The sequence below is a fragment of the Pristiophorus japonicus genome, chromosome 7 (assembly GCF_044704955.1).
Source record: "Pristiophorus japonicus isolate sPriJap1 chromosome 7, sPriJap1.hap1, whole genome shotgun sequence".
Lineage (NCBI taxonomy): Eukaryota > Metazoa > Chordata > Chondrichthyes > Pristiophoridae > Pristiophorus > Pristiophorus japonicus.
This window is the reverse complement of record NC_091983.1, coordinates 225,647,166-225,667,134: the sequence shown is the minus strand read 5'-3', so window position 1 is coordinate 225,667,134 and position 19,969 is coordinate 225,647,166. Positions and strand designations below refer to the sequence as shown.

At 46.5% G+C, this 19,969-nt stretch overlaps 1 protein-coding gene across 1 annotated transcript in view; it reads right to left on the bottom strand.

The window, feature by feature from the left end:
• Positions 1-19,969, bottom strand: part of xdh (xanthine dehydrogenase) — a 178,034-nt gene that overhangs the window by 12,633 nt on the left and 145,432 nt on the right. The window contains exons 30-33 of the mRNA XM_070884265.1: positions 18,765-18,817; positions 16,067-16,181; positions 8,186-8,251; positions 7,522-7,710 (exon numbers count right to left, since the gene is read on the bottom strand). Of these exons, the coding sequence (XP_070740366.1) occupies positions 7,522-7,710; positions 8,186-8,251; positions 16,067-16,181; positions 18,765-18,817 (423 nt within the window). The remainder of the gene's footprint in view (positions 1-7,521; positions 7,711-8,185; positions 8,252-16,066; positions 16,182-18,764; positions 18,818-19,969) is intronic.

Below are 19,969 nucleotides of genomic sequence, written 5' to 3'. Positions count from 1 at the left end.
TCGGGATCTGTTTGGAGACTGGTCACCAGTGGTGTCCCGCAGGGATGGGTGTTCGGACTGTTGCCCGTTACTCTTTGAGTTAATGATCCAGATATAGGTGTTGGGGGCACGGTCTTCAAGTTTACAGATATACTAAGATCTGTGCGAGTGTTAGGATTGTAGATTGTGTTCGGCAGCTTCAGGTGGATCTTGATGTGTTGGAGTGTTAGACTTGTGAATGGCAAGTGATGTTTAACTTAGAAAAGTGCAGTGTTACTTTTTAAAATTCACATTGTTATTTTCAAATCCTTCCAAGGCCTCGCCCCTCACTACCTCTGTAACCTCCTCCAGCACTACAATTCTCCAAGATCTCTGCGCTCCTCCAATTCTGGCCCTTGTGCATGCACGATTTTAATCGATCCATCATTGTCAACTGGGCCCTCCCTAAACCTCTCCGCCTCTCTATCTCTCTTTCTTCCTCGAAGACGCTCCTTAAAATGTACCTCTGACTAAGCTTTTGGTTATCTGCCCTAATATCTCCTTATGTGGCTTGATGTCTAATTTAGTTTGCTCCTGTTTGTTGAGACCACACCTGGCACATTGTGCACAGTTTTGGTCTCCTTATTTAAGGAAGGATATACTTGCCTTGGAGGCAGTGCAATGAAGGTTCACTCGATTGACTCCTGACTTGAGTGTTCTCATTTCAGCAGAAATTGAATAGAATGTGTTAGGTATGTAAACATTACCAATGTATAAGATTTGCCACCAGGGGTCGCACCTGTTGGAGACCTAAGGGTCACCTGCACACCCCGGGCAAGCAGGTATAAAAGGCAGTCCACCATACTACTTCCTCACTCTGGAGTTACATTAAAGAGACCAAGGTCACAACAGTTTGAGCTTACAATATACAGTCTTGTGGAGTTATTCTGAACATAACAGAATGGGCCTATATTCTCTGCAGTTCAGAAGAATGGCAGGTGATCTCATTGAAACAGAGAATTTTTAGAGGACTTGACAGGGTAAATGCTGAGAGGCTGGACAACTAGGGGGAATACTCTCAGGATAAAGGGCTGCCATTTAATACTGAGATGAGAAATTTCTTCACCCAGAGGGTTTCAAATCTTTGGATTTGCCTACCCCTGAGGGCTGTGGATGCTCATTCACTGAGTATATTTAAGAATGAGATCGATAGATTTTTGGACACGAAGGGAGTTAAGGGATATGGGGACAGGGCACGGAAACATAGAAAAATAGAAAATAGGGGCAGGAGCAGGCCATTCGGCCCTTCGAGCCTGCACCACCATTCGATATGATCATGGCTGATCATGCAACCTCAGTACCCCACCCATGTCTTTTCTCCATACCCCCTGATCCCTTGAGCTGTAAGGGCCACATCTAACTCCCTTTTGAATATGCCCAACAAACTGAACTCCACAACTTTCTGTGGTAGAGAATTCCACAGGTTCACAACTCTCTGGGTGAAGAAGTTTCTCCTCATCTCGGTCCTATATGGCTTACCACTTATCCTTAGACTGTGTCCCCTGGTTCTGGACTTTCCCAACATTGGGAACATTCTTCCTGCATCTAACCTGTCCAGTCCCGTCAGAATTTTATACGTTTCTATGAGATCCCCTCTCATTCTTCTAAATTCCAGTGAATATAAGCCTGGTCGATCCAGTCTTTCCTCATATGTCAGTTCTGCCATTCCGGGAATCAGTCTGGTGAACCTTCGCTGCACTCCCTCAATAGCAAGCATGTCCTTCCTCAGATCAGGAGACCAAAACTGCAAGGTGTACTCAAGGTGTGGTCTCACTAAGGCCCTGTACAACTGCAGCAAGACCTCTCTGCTCCTATACTCAAATCCCCTCGCTATGAAGGCTAACATGCCATTTGCTTTCTTTACTGCCTGCTGTACCTGCATGCCTACCTTCAGTGACTCATGAACCATGACGCCCAGGTCTCGTTGTACCTCCCCTTTTAAAATCTGTCACCATTCAGATAATGATGTGCCTTCTTGTTTTTGCCACCAAAGTGGATAACCTCACATTTATCCACATTATACTGCATCTGCCATGCATTTGCCCATTTACCTAATCTGTCCAAGTCCCCCTGCAGTCTCTTAGCATCCTCCTCGCAGCTCGCCCTGCCACCCAGTTTAATGTCATCTCCAAACTTGGAGATATTACATTCAATTCCTTCGTTTAAATCATTAATGTATATTGTAAATAGCTAGGGTCCCAGCACTGAACTCTGCAGCACCCCACTAGTCACTGCCTTCCATTCTGAAAAGGACCCATTTATTCACACTCTTTGCTTCCTTTCTGCCAACCATTTCTCTATCCACGTCAATACATTACCCCCAATACCATGTGCCTTAATTTTGCACACTAATCTCTAGTGTGGGACCTTGTCAAAAGACCTTTGAAAGTCCAAATATACCACCATCCACTGGTTTTTGCTTATTCACTCTTCTAGTTACATCCTCTAAAAAGTCTGGAAGATTTGTCAAACATGATTTCCCTTTCATAAATCCATGCTGACTTAGATCGATCCTGTCACTGCTTTCCAAATGCGCTGCTTTTTACATTTTTAATAATTGATTCCAGCATTTTCTCACCACTGATGTCAGGCTAACCGGTCTATAATTCCTTGTTTTCTGTCTCCTTCCTTTTTTAAAAAGTGGGGTTAAATTAGCTACCCTCTAATCCATAGGAACTTATCCTGAGTCCATGGAATGTTGGAAAATGACCACCAATGCATCTACTATTTCGAGGGCCACTTCCTTAAGTACTCTGGGATGCAGACTATCAGGCCCTGGGGATTTATCGGCCTTCAGTCCTTTCAATTTCCCTAACATCATTTTCTGACTAATAAGGATTTCCCTCAGTTACCCCTTCTCGCTCTTTTTGTATTTTTGGGAGGTTATTCGTGTGAAGACAGAACCAATGTATTTGTTCAATTGCTCTGCCATTTCCTTGTTCCCCATTTTGAATTCACCTGATTCTGACTGCAAAGGACCTACATTAGTCTTCACTAATCTTTTTCTCTTCACATATCTTTAGAAGCTTTTGCAGTCAGTTTTTATGTTCCCAGCAAGCTTCCTCTCATACTCTATTTCCCCCTCCTAATTAAACCCTTTGTCCTCCTCTGCTGAATTCTAAATTTCTCCCAGTCCTCAGGTTTGCTGCTTTTTCTGGCCAATTTATATGCCTCTTCCTTGGATTTAACACTATCCCAAATTTCCCTTGTTAGCCACGATTGAGCCACCTTCCTTTTTTATTTTCTATTTTATTTTAAAGTGGAGTTCAGATAGATGATCAGCCATGATCTTATTGAATGGCAGAATAGGCTCAAAGAGACATATGGCCTTCTCCTTCTCCGATTTCCTGTGTTCTTATGTTCTTATATCTCTGAGACCATTCTAGTAAATCTCCTCTGCACCCTCTCCAAGGCCTTGACATTCTTTCTAAAGTGCAATGCCCAGAATTGGATACAATACTCCAGCTAAGCACCAACCAGTGATTTTATTACATAGAATTTACAGCACCGAAACAGACTTGGCCTGTGGCTGATGGGGAGAGGACATAAGTCAACCCCCTGATCTCCGGAATCAATCTCGTGAACATTCTCTGAACTGCCTCTAATGCAAGTATATCCTTCCTTAAATACAGAGACCAAAACTGTATGCAGTACTCTAGGTGTGGCCTCACCAATAGCCTGTATAGTTGTAGCAGGACTTCTCTGCTTTTATACTCTATCCCCCTTGCAATAAAGGCTAACATTCCATTTCCCTTCCTGATCACTTGCTGTATCTGCATACTAACCTTTTGTGTTTCAAGCACAAGGACCCCCAGGTCCCTCTGTACTGCAGCACTTGCAATTTTTCTCCATTTAAATTACAATTTGCTTTTTTATTTTTTCTGCAAAAGTGGATAACCTCACATTTTCCCACATTATACTCCATCTGCCAAGTTTTTGCCCACTCACTCAGCTTGTAGATTTTTTGTGGCTTCCATACAATTTGCTTTCCCACCTATCTTTGTATCATCAGCAAACTTCGCTACATTACACTCAGTCCCTTCATCCAAGTCATTAATATAGATTGTAAATAGTTGAGGACCCAGCACTGATCCCTGCGGCACCCCACTAGTTACTGTTTGCCAAATGGAAAATGACCCAGTTATCCCGACTCTCTGTTTTCTGTTAGTAAGCCAATCCTCTATTCATGCAAATATATTACCCCCAACCCCGTGCCCCGTGATCTTTTATCTTGTGCAGTAACATTTTATGTGGCACCTTATCGAATGCCTTCTGGAAATCTAAATACACCACAACCACTGATTCCCCCTTATCCATGCTGTTCATTACATCCTCAAAGAACTCCAGCAAATTTGTCAAACATGATTGCCTTTTAATAAAACCATGCTGACTCTGCTTGATTGAATTGAAGCTTTTCGGGATAGGGTCCAGGCCGAAAAATCCCTGACCTGAATTTGGTCGGGTCGGCCAGTGGATCCCAAAGTAGTGGCCATTCGACTTTTAGGAACGTCCGACGCAAACGGGCATTAACAGGTCTCTTTGAGACCCTGAATTTTGGCCTCATTGTCTCTATTTCTCTCTTCACAGATCCTGCCTGATGTGCTGATTTTTTCTGCAGCATTTTCTAGTTTAAATCCTTCTATTCCTTTCTCCCTCGTTTACTTATCTAGCTTCACCTTAAATGCATCTGTGCATAGATTACTAAAGGTTTACTATAACTTCCCTGCGTTTGTACTCTATGCCTCTGTTAATAAAGTCACAGGTCCCAGTCTCTTGTTTCTCCACACCTTTGATGTGTTTAGATCAGAGCCACTACATCCTATATGGGTGAAATCTATATGGGTGGAGCTGCAAAACATCAAAGGGCAGAAAACGCGAGTGGGAGTTGTGTACAGACCACCAAACAGTAGTAGTGAGGTTGGGGATGGCACCAAACAGGAAATTAGGGATGTGTGCAATACAGGTACAGCAGTTATCATGGGTGACTTTAATCTACATATTGATTGGGCTAACCAAACTGGTAGCAATACTGTGGAGGAGCATTTCCTAGAGTATATAAGGGATGGTTTTCTGGAACAATATGTCGAGGAACCAACTAGGGAGCAGGCCATCCTAGACTGGGTCTTGTGTAACGAGAAAGGATTAGTTAGCAATCTGGTCGTGCTACTCTTGGGGAAGAGTAACCATAATATGGTAGAATTCTTCATTAAGATGGAGAGTGACACAGTTAATTCAGAGGCTCGGGTCCTGAACTTTAAGAAAGGAAATTTCGATGGTATGAGACGTGATTTGGCTAGAATGATACTTAAAGGGTTGACAGTGGATAGGCATCCCTGTCTGGCGTAAAAATAAAACAGGAAAGGTGGCTCAACCGTGGCTAACAAGGGAAATTAGGGATAGTGTTAAATCCCAGGAAGAGGCATATAAATTGGCCAGAAAAAGCAGCAAATCTGAGGACTAGGAGAAATTTAGAATTCAGCAGAGGAGGACTAAGGGTTTCATTTGGAGAGGGAAAATAGAGTATGAGAGTAAGCTTGCAGGGAACATAAAAACTGACTGCAAAAGCTTCTATAGATATGTGAAGAGAAAAAGATTAGTGAAGTCAAATGTAGGTCCCTTGCAGTCGGATTGAGGTGAATTTATAATGGGGAACAAAGAAATGGCAGACCAATTGAACAAATATTTTGGTTCTGTCTTCAGTAAGGAAGACACGAATAACTTCCCAAAAATACTAGGGGACCGAGGGTCTAGCGAGAAGGAGGAACTGATGGAAATCCTTATTAGTCAGGAAATGGTGTTAGGGAAACTGATGAGACTGAAGGCCGATAAATCCCCAGGGTCTCTGATAGTCTGCATCCCAGAGTACTTAAGGAAGTGGCCCGAGAAATAGTAGAAGCATTGGTCGTCATTTTCCAAAATTCCATGAACTCTGGATCCTATGGATTGGAGGGTAACTAATGTAACCCCACTTTTTAAAAAAGGAGGGAGAGAGAAAACAGGGAATTATAGACAGGTTAGCCTGACATCGGTGGTAGGGAAAATGCTGGAATTTATTATTAAAGATGTAATAGCAGCGCATTTGGAAAGTAGTGACAGAATCGGTCCAAGTCAGCATGGATTAATGAAAGGGAAATCATGCTTGACAAATCTTCTAGAATTTTTTGAGGATATAACTAGTAGAGTGGACAAGGGAGAACCAGTGGATGTAGTGTATTTGGACTTTCAATAGGCTTCTGACAAGGTCCCACATAAGAGATTAGTGCGCAAAATTAAGGCACATGGTATTGGGGGTAACATATTGATGTGGATAGGTAACTGGTTGGCAGACTGGAAACAAAGAGTAGGAATAAACGGGTCCTTTTCAGAATGGCAGGCAGTGACTAGTGGGGTGCCGCAAGGTTCAGTGCTGGGACCCCAGCTATTTACAATATACATTAATGATTTAGACAAAGGAATTGAATGTAATATCTCAAAGTTTGCAGATGACACGAAGCTGGGTGGCAGTGTGAGCTGTGAGGAGGATGCTAGGAGCCTGCAGGAGGACTTGGACAGGTTCGATGAATGGGCAAATGTATGGCAGATGCAGTATAATGTGGATAAATGTGAGGTTATTCACTTTGGTGGCAAAAACAGGAAGGCAGATTATTATCTGAATGGTGACAGATTAGTAAAATGGGAGGTGCAACGAGACCTGGGTGTCATGGTACATCAGTCATTGAAGGTAGGCATGCAGGTACAGCAGGCGGTAAAGAAAGCAAATGGCATGCTAGCCTTCATAGCTAGGGGGATTTGAGTATAGGAGCTAGGAGGTCTTACTGCAGTTGTACAGGGCCTTGGTGAGACCACATCTTGAGTATTGTGTGCAGTTCTGGTCTCCTAATCTGAGGAAGGATCTGCTTGCTATTGAGGGAGTGCAGCAAAGGTTCACTAGACTAATTCCCGGGATGTCAGGACTGACATATGAAAAAACATTGGATCGGCTAGGCTTATACTCACTGGAATTTAGAAGAATGAGAGGAGATCTCATAGAAACATATAAAATAATGACAGGACTGGACAGGTTAGATGCCAGAAGAATGTTCCCAATGTTGGGGAAGTCCAGAACCAGGGGTCACAGTCTACGGAGAAGGGGTAAGCCATATCGGATCGAGATGAGGAGAAACTTTTGCACCCAGAGAGTTGTGAACCTGTGGAATTCTCTGCTACAGAAAGTTGTGGAGTCCAGTTCGTTGGACATATTCAAAAAGGAGTTAGATGTGGCCCTTACAGCTGAAGGGATCAGGGGGTATGGAGAGAAGGCAGGAGTGGGGTACTGAGGTTGCATGATCAGCCATGATCATATTGAATGGCGGTGCAGGCTCGAAGGGCCAAATGGCCTACTCCTGTACTTATTTTCTATGTTTCTATGTTTCTATGTTTCTATGCCTTCATTATTAATGAAACCGTGCCAAGCCAACACCGAGTCTGCTCTATCGGTTAAATAACAAAAGAAGGCCGAGTTACCTTGGAAGAATAAATGGCTTTTTTGTTGGGAGATTCCCGAAGGAGCGATACATTTAGTTGTGTTGGGATGTCGCCCGCTGCCGGGATCTTGTACGCTCCTGGTCCCCGAGTGTACAGGACGCCATCGGGTGAGTAGCGCAGCTGCTCCAGAGAAAAGAGACCGAGGCCTTGCACGAAGGCTCCCTCTACCTGATCAACAGAGAAAGAGCGAGTCACTGAACCATTCTCTCCGCAAACACTGACCGTAACCTCACACACCCTCCCTCTCCTCTTTTGAAAGAGATGTTAAACCGTCTGCCCTCTCAGGTGGATGTAAAAGATCCCACGGCACTCGTTTGAAGAAGAGCAGGAGTTCTCCCCGGTGTCCTGGCCAATATTTAGCCCTCAATCAACATAATAAAAACAGATGATCTGATCATTGCTGTTTGTGGGAGCTTGTTCTGCGCAAATTGGCTGCCGTGTTTTCCACACGAATGACTACACTTCAAAAAGTACCTCATTGGCTGTAAAGCACTTTGGGACGTCCTGAGATCATGAAAGACGCTCGGAAAGTGCAAGTCAGTCTTTCTTTCTCTCCAACTTTATATCCGTCTTCCTTCCTTCTTTCCCACTGCCCCCGCTAAAGGCCTGCGATAGCGCAGCTCGCGAGCTAGCGACATCTCACCTGCCCAATGTCCACTGCCGGGTTCAGGCTCATCCCGACGTCCATGACGATGTCAGTGCGGAGGTTCTGAAATCAAGGAGGTTTCGGAGTGAAGACGTGTGCTTCAAACGTGACACAGAACCATCAGTCTTTCCCGGGAGACCCCGCGCTCTCCGACACGACACCACACGGTGATATAGAACAGATTGATGTCAGGGACCCATAGCTAGAGGATCGCCAACCAGCGCTAGCTGCATAATTCACAAACGCCGTCACCGTAAACAGGTTAATTTGGCTACTACACGGGAGGTTAGTCTTCGGTACCCTCACCCACCCTCCCCAGTCCTCCCATTCTCTCCCTACACTAGTCGAAGCATTGTTTTGAAGTACTTTCATTTGACAAGGTGCCACATAAAAAGTTACTGCACAAGAAAAAAGTTCACGGGGTTGGGGGTGATATATTAGCATGGATAGAGGATTGGCGAACTAACAGAGAACAGAGAGTTCGGATAAATGGTTCATTCTCTGGTTGGCAACCAGTAACTAGTGGGGCGATGCAGGGATCAGTGCTGGGACCCCAACTATTTATAATCTATATTAATGACTTGGAAGAAGGGACTGAATGTAATTTAGCCAAGTTTGCTGACGATACAAAGATGGGAGGAAAAGCAATGCGTGAGGAGGACACAAAAAATCTGCAAAAGGACATAGACAGGCTAAGTGAGTGAGCAAAAATTTGGCAGATGGGGTATAATGTCGGAAAAGTGTGAGGTCATGCACTTATGCAGAAAATAATCAAAGAGCAAGTGATTATTTGGAGAAAGATTGCAAAGTGCCGCAGTGCACTTGGGCATGAAACACCAAAGGATAGTGTTGTATATCTGTAAAGCATGCACTCCCATGTTCCGCCACCAGGAAGCGCATCCCCTGAAATCCCAAGGGATCCCAGCATCCCTTGGGAGCACTTTTTATAAGCCGGCCCCTAAGGCCTGTTCCTCACTTTGGAGTGTCTTAAATAAGACTGAGGTCACTGTTACTTTAGCCTCCCTGTGTGCAGTCTCATCTATGTTAGGAACACAATAACTGGCGACGAGAATACAAATCCAATGCAAAGATGCAGCAAACCGTGGGCATCCTGGAGAAGTTCTCGGAGGGTGAGGACTGTGAAGCCCATGTTGAATGGCTAGACCAGTACTTTGTAGTCAACGAGCTGGACGGTGAAGGAAGCGCTGCAAAAAGGAGAGTGGTCATCCTCACGGTCTGCGGGGCACCGACCTACAGTCTCTTCTGGCTCCGGTGAAACCCTCAGATAAGTCATATTTGGAGCTGTGTACACGGGCTCGAGAACATCTTAACCAGAGAGAGAGCGTGCTGATAGCGAGATATCGGTTCTATACATGCCAGCGATCTGAAGGTCAGGAAGTGGCGAGCTACATCGCCGAGCTAAGGCGACTTGCAGGACAATGTGAGTTTGATGGCTACCTGGGGCAAATGCTCAGAGACTTTTTTGTACTGGGCATTGGCCACGAGACCATCCTACGAAAACTTTTGATTGTAGAGACACCGACCCTCAGTAAGGCCATTGCGATAGCACAGGCGTTTATGTCCACCCATGATAACACCAAACAAATCTCTCAGCACACAAGTGCTAGCAATGTTCATAAATTAACTGGAACTGTGTTTGCGAGCAGAAATGTACAGGGCAGAAACCACGAGTCTGCAACTGCCAGCAGGCCTCAGGTGACCCAGATGAGCAGACCTCAGAGTCCGCAACAAAGGATGAATGCAAGGCAATTCACACCTTGTTGGCGTTGTGGAGGTTTCCATTCAGCCTATTCATGCCGCTTCAAAGGGCATGTTTGCAAGAGCTGTGGAACAATGGGGCACCTCCAACGAACTTGCAGATGAGGTGCAAGCTCTGCAAAACCTGCTAACTACCACATGGCAGAGGAAGATCGGTCCATGGTGGATCAAAGCAATTTCGAGCCTCAGAGGGAGGAGGCAGATGCTGAAGTATATGGGGTGCACACATTTTCGACGAAATGTTCACCTGTAATGCTAAATGTAAAATTGAATGGCTTACCCGTAGCCATGGAACTGGACACTGGCGCTAGCCAATCCATCATGAGTAAAAAGATGTTTGAGAGACTGTGGTGCAACAAGGCATTCAGACCAGCCCTGAGCCCCATCCACACAAAACTGAGAACGTACACCAAAGAGCTTATCACTATCCTGGGCAGTGCCATGGTCAAGGTCATCTACGAGGGCACGGTGCACGAACTGCCACTCTGGATTGTCCCGGGCGATGGCCCCACACTGCTTGGAAGGAGCTGGCTGGGCAAAATCCGCTGGAACTGGGATGACATCCGAGTGCTATCGCATGTCGATGAGGCCTCATGTACCCAGGTTCTTAACAAATTTCCTTCCCTTTTTGAGCCAGGCATTGGAAACTTTTCCAGGGCGAAGGTGCGGATCCACTTGGTCCCAGAGGCACGACCCATTAACCACAAGGCGCGAGCGGTACCTCACATGATGAGGGAGAGAGTGGAAATCGAGCTGGACAGGCTGCAACACGAGGGCATCATCTCCCCAGTGGAATTCAGCGAGTGGGCCAGCCCGATTGTTCCAGTACTCAAAAGTGATGGCACGGTAAGGATTTGCAGCAATTCTAAAGTAACTATTATTCGTTTGTCGCTACAGGACCAATACCCGCTACCTAAGGCCGACGACCTATTTGCAACACTGGCAGGAGGCAAGACGTTCACCAAGCTTGACCTGACTTCGGCATACATGATGCAGGAGCTGGAGGAGGTTTCGAAGGGCCTCACCTGCATCAAAACACACAAGGGACTGTTCATCTACAACAGATGCCCGTTTGGTAATTTGGTCGGCTGCAGCGATCTTCCAGAGAAACATGGAGAGCCTACTCAAATCGGTACCACGCACGGTGGTTTTTCAAGACGACATATTGGTCATGGGTCGGGACACCGTTGAGCACCTACAACACTTGGAGGAGGTCCTCCAGCGACTGGATCATGTAGGGCCGCAGCTGAAGAGGTCGAAATGCATCTTCATGGCAACAGAAGTGGAGTTTTTGGGGAGAAAGATCGTGGCGGAAGGCATTCGGCCCACAGACACCAAGTCAGAGGCTATCAGGAACGCGCCCAGGCCATAGAACGTCACAGAGCTGCAGTCGTTCCTGGGACTCCTCAACTATTTTGGTAACTTCCTACCGGGGTTAAGCACCCTCTTAGAGCCCCTACATGTGTTATTGCGTAAAGGTGAGAACTGGGTATGGGGAAAAAACAAGTAATTGCTTTTGAGAAAGCCAGAAACATTTTATGCTCCATCAAGCTGCTTCTATTGTATAACCCGTGTAAAAGACTTGTGCTAGCATGTGATGCATCATCGTACGGAATCGGGTGTATATTACAACAAGCGAACATTGCAGGGAAGTTGCAACCTATCGCCTATGCTTCTTGGAGTTTGTCTAAGACCGTGAAGGCCTACAGCATGTTTGAGAAAGAGGCATTAGCGTGTGTGTTCGGGATGAAGAAAATGCATCAGTACCTGTTTGGTCTCAAATTTGAGCTGGAAACCGATCACAAGCCCCTCATATCCCTGTTCGCTGAAAACAAGGGGATAAATACTAATGCCTCAGCCCGCATACAAAGGTGGGCACTCGCGCTCTCAGCGTATAACTATACCATCTTCCAAAAGCCAGGCTTCGAGAACTGTGCGGATGCTCTCAGTTGGCTACCATTGCCCACCACGGGGGTGGAAATGGCACAGCCTGCAAACTTGTTGAAGGTGGCACAGCCCGCAGACTTGTTGATGGTAATGCAAGCGTTTGAAAATGATAAATCACCTGTCACAGCCGCCAGATTAGGATTTGGACCAGCCAAGATCCTCTGCTGTCCCTAGTCAAAAACTGTGTACTGCATGGGAGCTAGGCCAGCTTCCCCGTTGAAATGCAAGAGCTAATCAAGCCGTTCCAGCGGCGAAAGGACGAGCTGTCCATTCAGGCAGGCTGCCTGTTGTGGGGTAACAATGTAGTGCACCCAAAAAGGGCAGGGAGATGTTCATCTCGGATCTCCACAGCACACACCCGGGTATAGTAATGACGAAAGTGATAGCCAGATCCCACATGTGTTGGCCCGGTATCGACTCTGACGGAGAGTCCTGTGTACGGCAATGCAGCGTGTGTGCTCAGTTGAGCAACGTGCCCAGGGAGGCACCACTAAGTTTGTGGTCCTGTCCCTCCAGACCATGGTCGAGGATCCATGTCGACTATGCGGGCCTGTTTCTCGGTGAAAAGTTCCTGGTGGTGGTGGATGCTTTTTCAAATGGATTGAATGTGAAATAATGTCGGGAAGCACCGCCATCGCCACCATTGAAAGCCTGAGGGCCATGTTTGCCACCCACGGCTTGCCTGACATACTGGTCAGTGACAACGGGCCATGTTTCACCAGTGCCGAATTTAACGAATTCATGACCTGCAATGGGATCAAACATGTCGCCTCGGCCCCGTTTAAACCAGCCTCCAATGGGCAGGCAGTGCGGACAGTACAAACAATCAAACAGAGCCTTAAACAAGTCACAGAAAGCTTACTCCAAACCTGCTTGTCCCGAGTACTGCTCAGCTACCGCACGAGACCCCACTCACTCACAGGGGTGGCCCCGGCTGAGCTACTCATGAAAAGGACACTTAAAACCAGACCCTCGCTGGTTCACCCCAACCTGCATAATCAGGTAGAGAGCAGGCGGCAGCAACAAAATGTAAACGATGGTCGCGCCACTGTGTCACGGGAAATTGATCTGAATGACCCTGTGTATGTGCTAAACTATGGACATGGTCCCAAATGGATCGCGGGCACGGTGATAGCTAAAGAAGGGAGTAAGGTGTTTGTAGTCAAACTAGACAATGGACAAATTTGCAGAAAGCATCTGGACCAAACGAGGCTGCGGTTCACAGACTGCCCTGAACAACCCACAGCAGACACCACCTTTTTCAAGCCCACAACACACACCCAAAGGATCAATGACACCACGCCGGACCAGGAAATCGAACCCATCACGCCCAACAGCCCAGCAAGGCCAGGCTCACCCAGCAGCCCTGCTGGGCCAACAACATGCCAGCCCAGCGAGGTCACAGCCAACACACCAGAACAGACATTTGTACCGAGGCGGTCCACCAGGGAAAGAAAGGCCCCCGACCGCCTCACCTTGTAAATAGTTTTCACTTTGACTTTGGCGGGGAGTGATGTTGTGTATCTGTAAAGCATGCACTCCCATGTTCCGCCACCAGGGAGCGTGTCCCCTGAAGTCCCAAGGGATCCCAGCATCCCTTGGGAGCACTGTATATAAGCCGGTCCCTAAGGCCTGTTCCTCACTCTGGAGTGTCTTATTAAAGACTGGGGTCACTGTTACTTTAACCTCCCTGTGTGCAGTCTCATCTGTGTTAGGAACACAATAGATAGTATGCAGGCACAGCAAGTGATCAGGAAGGTCAATGGTATCTTGGCCTTCTTGCAAAGGGGATGGAGTATAAAAGCAGGGACGTCTTGCTACAGCTATATAAGGTATTGGTGAGGCCACACCTGGAATACCGCGTGCAGTTTTGGTTTCCATATTTACGAAAGGATATACTTGCTTTAGAGGCAGTTCAGAGAAGGTTCACTAGGTTGATTCCGGGGATGAGGGGGTTGACTTATGAGGAAAGGTTGAGTAGATTGGGCTTCTACTCAATGGAATTCAGAAGAATGAGAGGTGATCTTATCGAAACGTATAAGATTATGAGAGGGCTTGACAAGCTGGATGCAGAGAGGATGTTTCCACTGATGGGAGAGACTAGAACTCTAGGGCATGATCCTAAAATAAGGGGCCACCCATTTAAAAGAAAGATGAGGAGAAATTCTTTCTCTCAGCGGGTTGTAATTTTATGGATTTCGCTGCCTCAGAGAGCTGTGGAAGCTGGGACATTGAATAAATTTAAGACAGAAATAGACAGTTTCTTCAATGATATGGGGCTAAGGGGTTATGGGGAGCGGGCAGGGAAATGGAGCTGAGTCCATGGTCAGATCAGCCATGATCTTATTGAATGGCGGAGCAGGCTCGAGGGGCCGTATGGCCTACTCCTGCTCCTATTTCTTATGTTCTTCTGTTTGACACAGCTCTTTGGCCTGTTCATTGGTCAGGTATCGAGTTATATGCACATGATTGAGATGTACACCAATTCTTCAGGTTCATTTATCATGGTGTTTTGCTCTTAAGTTGAGTGGGTTTACATTGAGTTGTCAGCTGTGGCTCAGTGGGTAGCACTCTCGCCTCGGCGTGGTATATAAGGCTGTGAGTTCAAGTCCCATTCCAGAGACATGAACACAAACTCTAGGCTGACACTCCAGTGCAGTACTGAGGGAGTGCTACACTGTCGGAAGTGCCATCTTTTGGATGAAATGCTAAACCGAGGCCCTGTCAGGTGGAAGTAAAAGATCCCACGGCACTATTTCAGGAAGAGTAGGGGAGTTCTCCCCGGTATCCTGGCCAATATTTATCCCTCTAGCAACATCACTAAATCAGATTATCTGGTGATTATCACATTACTGTTTGTGGGACCTTGCTGTGTGCAAATTGGCTGTCAAGTTTCCAACAGTGGCTACATTTTAATAAGTTTAATATTTTCTATGTTTCTATGTTTCTATGTTTCTATGTTCTAAATTGATTGTAAAGGGCTTTGAGGCATCCCAAGGACGTGAAAGAAGCTAAAGAGATGCAAGTCTTGTTCCCATTTTCCATGGTGCATTTACCCACTGAGCATGCCTATTCCGACGCACTCCTGACCGGCCTCCCATTTTATACCATCCATAAACTTGAGACTATCCAAAACTCAGCTGTCTGTGTCCCAACTTGCATCAAGTCCTGTTCACCCAAAACTCCTGTGCTCGCCTTGATTTTAAAATTCTGATCCTTGTTTTCAAATCTGTCCATAGCCTCGCCCTTCCCTATCTCTGTAACCTCCTCCAGCACTACACCCCTCCCTATCTCTGTAACCTCCTCCAGCCCTACACCCCTCCCGATCTCTGTAACCTCCTCCAGTCCTACACCCCTCCCTATCTCTGTAACCTCCTCCAGTCCTACACCCCTCCCTATCTCTGTAACCTCCTCCAGTCCTACACCCCTCCCTATCTCTGTAACCCCCTCCAGCCCTACACCCCTCTCTATCTCTGTAACCCCCTCCAGCACTACACCCCTCCCTATCTCTATAACCTCCTCCAGCCCTACATCCTTCCCTATCTCTGTAACCTCCTCCAGTCCTATACCACTCCCTATCTCTGTAACCTCCTCCAGCCCGACACCCCTCCCTATCTCTGTAACCCCCTCCAGCCCCACACCCCTCCCTATCTCTGTAACCTCCTCCAGCCCTACACCCCTCCCTATCTCTGTAACCTCCCCCAGCCCTACACCCCTCCCTATCTCTGTAACCTCCCCCAGCCCTACACCCTTCCCTATCTCTGTAACCTCCTCCAGTCCTATACCCCTCCCTATCTCTGTAACCCCCTCCAGCCCTACACCCCTCCCTATCTCTGTAACCTCCTCCAACCCAACAACCTCCGAGATATCTGGGCTCCTCCAATTCGGAACTTTTGAGCATCCCTGATTTTAATCACTCCACCACTGGTGACCGTGCCTTCACCTGCCACAGCCTTAAGCTCTGGAATTCTTTCCCTAAACTTCTCCGCCTCTCTCTCCTCTTTTAAGATGCTTCTTAAAACCTACTTCTTTGACCAAGTTTTGTGGCTCGGTCTGAAATTGTTTTGATAAAGCTCCTGTGAAGCGCCTTGGGATGTTTTACTACGTCAAAGATGCTATATAAATGCAATATTGTTGTTGATGGGTGCTCACCTTGTGATCCCCAGTCAGACAGTCAATTTCAACCTCAGAGCAAGCCACACCGTAGCTAAAATAATTGTAAGGTTTTCCTTCGTTCGACTCCCAGTTGTAGTTCAAATCAGGAGTCCTGTCCGAGAACATTAACGCACGTCAGTTCCTTTACAAATCATGGCCCTTTGCAATATTTCATTGCAAATTGCAATATTACAATTCGTAGCAAATCTCAGCACAACTGAAAGCGCACTTTGTTATCTACAAGGTTTTCTGCAGCAACTCGCCAAGGCTTCTTCGACAGCACCTCCCAAACCTGCGACCTCTGCCACCTAGAAGGACAAGGGCAGCAGGCGCATGGGAACACCATCACCTGCAAGTTCCTCTCCAAGTTACACACTATCCTGACTTGGAAATATATCGGCGTTCCTTCATGATCGCTGGCTCAAAATCCTGGAACACCCTCCCTAACAGCACTGTGGGAGTACCTTCACCACCCGGACTGCAGCGGTTCAAGAAGGTGGCTCACCACCATCTGCTCAAGGGCAATTAGGGATGGGCAATAAATACTGGCCTTGCCAGCGACACCCACATCCCAGGAACGAATAAAAAAACATTTAAGACTCATGGCAGGAAATTCTTCACATGAAATTATGAAGGGTTTTGACAAAGTAAATTTCCACTGGAGGGAGGGTCGGTAACCAGAAGACACAGATTTAAGATAATTGGTAAAAGAACCAAAAATATGCATTAAAAAAAAGTCAGCAACAGAGCACTTCAAAAATAAGTGATAGAAGGGCACTGAGTGGAAGAGGAGATGTTACTGCTCCGAGAATCACCTCTGCGCACTTTACCGATGTCATTCAGCCATTCAGACTGTTACGTCTTGAATAAAGAGTCAGACTCGATACTGCAAGTTCAAAGTAAGGTGTGACCGTAATCCTTTATTACAGATCTCAGAGTGCCTCTCCAGCCTGTGAGGCCTCCTTCTATACAGGTGCTCCCAAGAGATTGTGGGATCCCTTGGAACTCCAGGGGATAAGCCCTCTGGTGGTTAGACATGGTATTTACAGGTTTACATACATAACACGGACCACCTTAATTCATCCATCCAGAGGGATCCTAATTTCCATCCCTCCCCCACCGTATTGCAGCACCTGATTAGCCCCTAAAAGGTTCCAGGTTTTCCATCTCTGCTACTCTTCCTGGCAGTCCATTCCATGCCTTGGTCATTTTGTTTAAGAAGAGTTTTGTGATATCAGTCATAAGGTTAGTTTATACTGATCGGAGGCTGTGTCCCCTTGTCCTTCTCTTGCTCTGTAACTTAAAGTACTATTGCGGATTTATCTACACCTTCCCTTTAACTAGCTCATAAATTGCCTCTCAAACACCTCTGATCCAGGAGGAAAAGCTCAGCATATTTCTCCCAGCTTTTCACATATTTCCGACCTTTGACACCAGGAATCTCCCTAGCGGATTCCCTCTGCCAATGGGATCGGCCCATTTCACTTGAGAAAGCAAAACATGAGACAAGGACACTTCAAAGCCACTAAACCCTCTCCTTCCACAGACCAGGCGGAACCTGCCCTATCAGGAACTCACCAGTTGTTTAATACCCTGAAGGGTAATTCTACCGACGACAGACATTGCTTAAATATATTAACAGAGAGTGATGGATTGGACCAGTCTGTACAGTGAGTGCAGAAGGCTTTGCAGCAAATGATCCAGTCCCCATAGTACATTGCAATATGCCCATAAAAGGCACACACTGTGAGAGATATGACAGCACACTCCTGGCTTCTAATGCAGTGTCACCTCTGTCAAACACCAGAGACTTCATAGAATCAGACAGCACAGAAGGAGGCCATTCGGCCCATCGTGCCTGTGCTGGCTCTTTGAAAGAGCAATCCGATTAGTCCCACTCCCCTGCTCATTACCCCATAGCCTGCAATTTTTTCTCCTTCAGTTATTTATCCAATTCTCTTTTGAAAGTTACTATAGACTTCCACCACCCTTTCAGGCAGTGCATTGCAACTCCCTGATATAAATACCATAACAACGCTCTATGTAAAAGAAAGTCACCCCTCTGGTTCTTTTGTCAATTTCCTAAAATCTGTATCCCTTGCTTACCGACTCTCCTGCCAGTGGGAAAAGTTTCTCTCTATCCACTCTGCCCAAACCCTTCATGGCCATGAACACCTCTATTAATTCTCCCCTTAACCTTCTCTTCTGTAAGGAGAACAATCCCAGCTTCCCCAGTGTCTCCACATAACTGAAAGCCCTCATCCCTGGGACCATTCCAGTAAATCTCCTCTGCACCCTCTCCCAGATCTTGGCATCTTTCCTAAAGTGTGGTGCCCAGAATTGGATGCAGTACTTAAGTAGGTTCAGCATAACTTCCTTGCTTTTGTACTCTGTGCCTCTATTTATAAAGCCCAGGATCCTGTCTGCTTTTTGTACCATCTTTCTCCACTAGTCCTGCCAGCTTCAAAGATTTGCGTACATACACGCCCAGGTCTCTCTCTTCCTAAAACCCCATTTAAAACTGTACCACTTAATTAATATCGCCTCTCCTCATTCTAACTACCAAAATGCACCACTTCACACTTCTCTGCGTTAAACTGCATCTGCCGTGTGTCTGCCCATTTTACCGCTCTGTCTATCTCAGGGGCTGGTCTAGCTACAAACCCACCAACTGCAAGTGGAGGTAGACATTTACCTGTAGAACCCTGCCACTGACAGGCTCACTCTGTCCATATAAGCTGCGGAGACCTGAGGAAAGACAATGCAGAATCAAAGTAGAATGTTAATGATCTCTCCCACACACCAGCCGTATATCTTGTTGCGGGTCAGCCTTGAATGCGATTTACAAAGGACTGGTGACTTACTTCATGTACCTTTTCCCCCAGCTGGAAGGTCTTGAACTAGGGGAATAGTCTCAGAATAAGGGGTCCACATTTAGAATTGAGATGGGAAGAAATTTCTTCACTCAGGGAGATGTGAATCTTTGGAATTCTCGACCCCAGAGGGCTGTGGCTGCTCGGTCGTTGAATATATTCAAGACGGAGAACGATAGATTTTTGGACACTAAGGGAACCAAGGGATATGGGGATAGTGCAGGAAAGCGGAGTTGGGGTCGAAGATCAGCCATGATCTTATTGAATGGCGCAGCAGGCTCGAGGGGCTGAATGGCTTCCTTCTGCTCCTATTTCTCATATTCTTATGTTCTTACGAGCCACAGGCTACACCGCAGCCACAGCACATGGGCTCAAAGGCTTGAGGTCATGCTGTCGGTCACTGCCATGGGCAGCTGAGGTCAGAGGTCACACTGGACCTCTTTACAAGGTCTCCTGGATCAGCAGTGGGACATCCTTCAAAGGCGAGATGCACAGTGTACAAAATAAACACATTCCTACATGGTGAAAAGGTTTTGTATCAAAGATAACAGTTCTGGGGCTAGATAGATTAAAAATAAGGTGAAGCTTCATGGGATTCGCATAACAAAAGCAAAGATAATCATGAGAAATATAGGAAGGGTATAGTATTAGGCAGTCCACACCAAAAAGGGATGAGTTCACAGGTGTTTCAATGAGGGACCTGACATTCTAGGTCCCGAACTACATCCTAAAGGGTGGAAGATGCCTATGGATGGATTTTTTTAACGTTTGGTGGCCGTTGCACACCAGCCATTACACGGGCTTGATAGAGCTAGGTCTTGGTCCATGGCAAGGGTTAACCAGGACGACTGGAGGCCAAGCTCTGCTTATGGAGAGGTGAAAGACCAGATTAGAAGTGCTAAAAGGGAAATTGATTTGGACTCTCAGATAAGAACATAGGAACAGGAAAAGAAACCAGGGGAAATAAGGGGACTAAACGACTGTGGAAAATTCCCCTCCGACATCCCCCACTTCTGGTGATTGAACG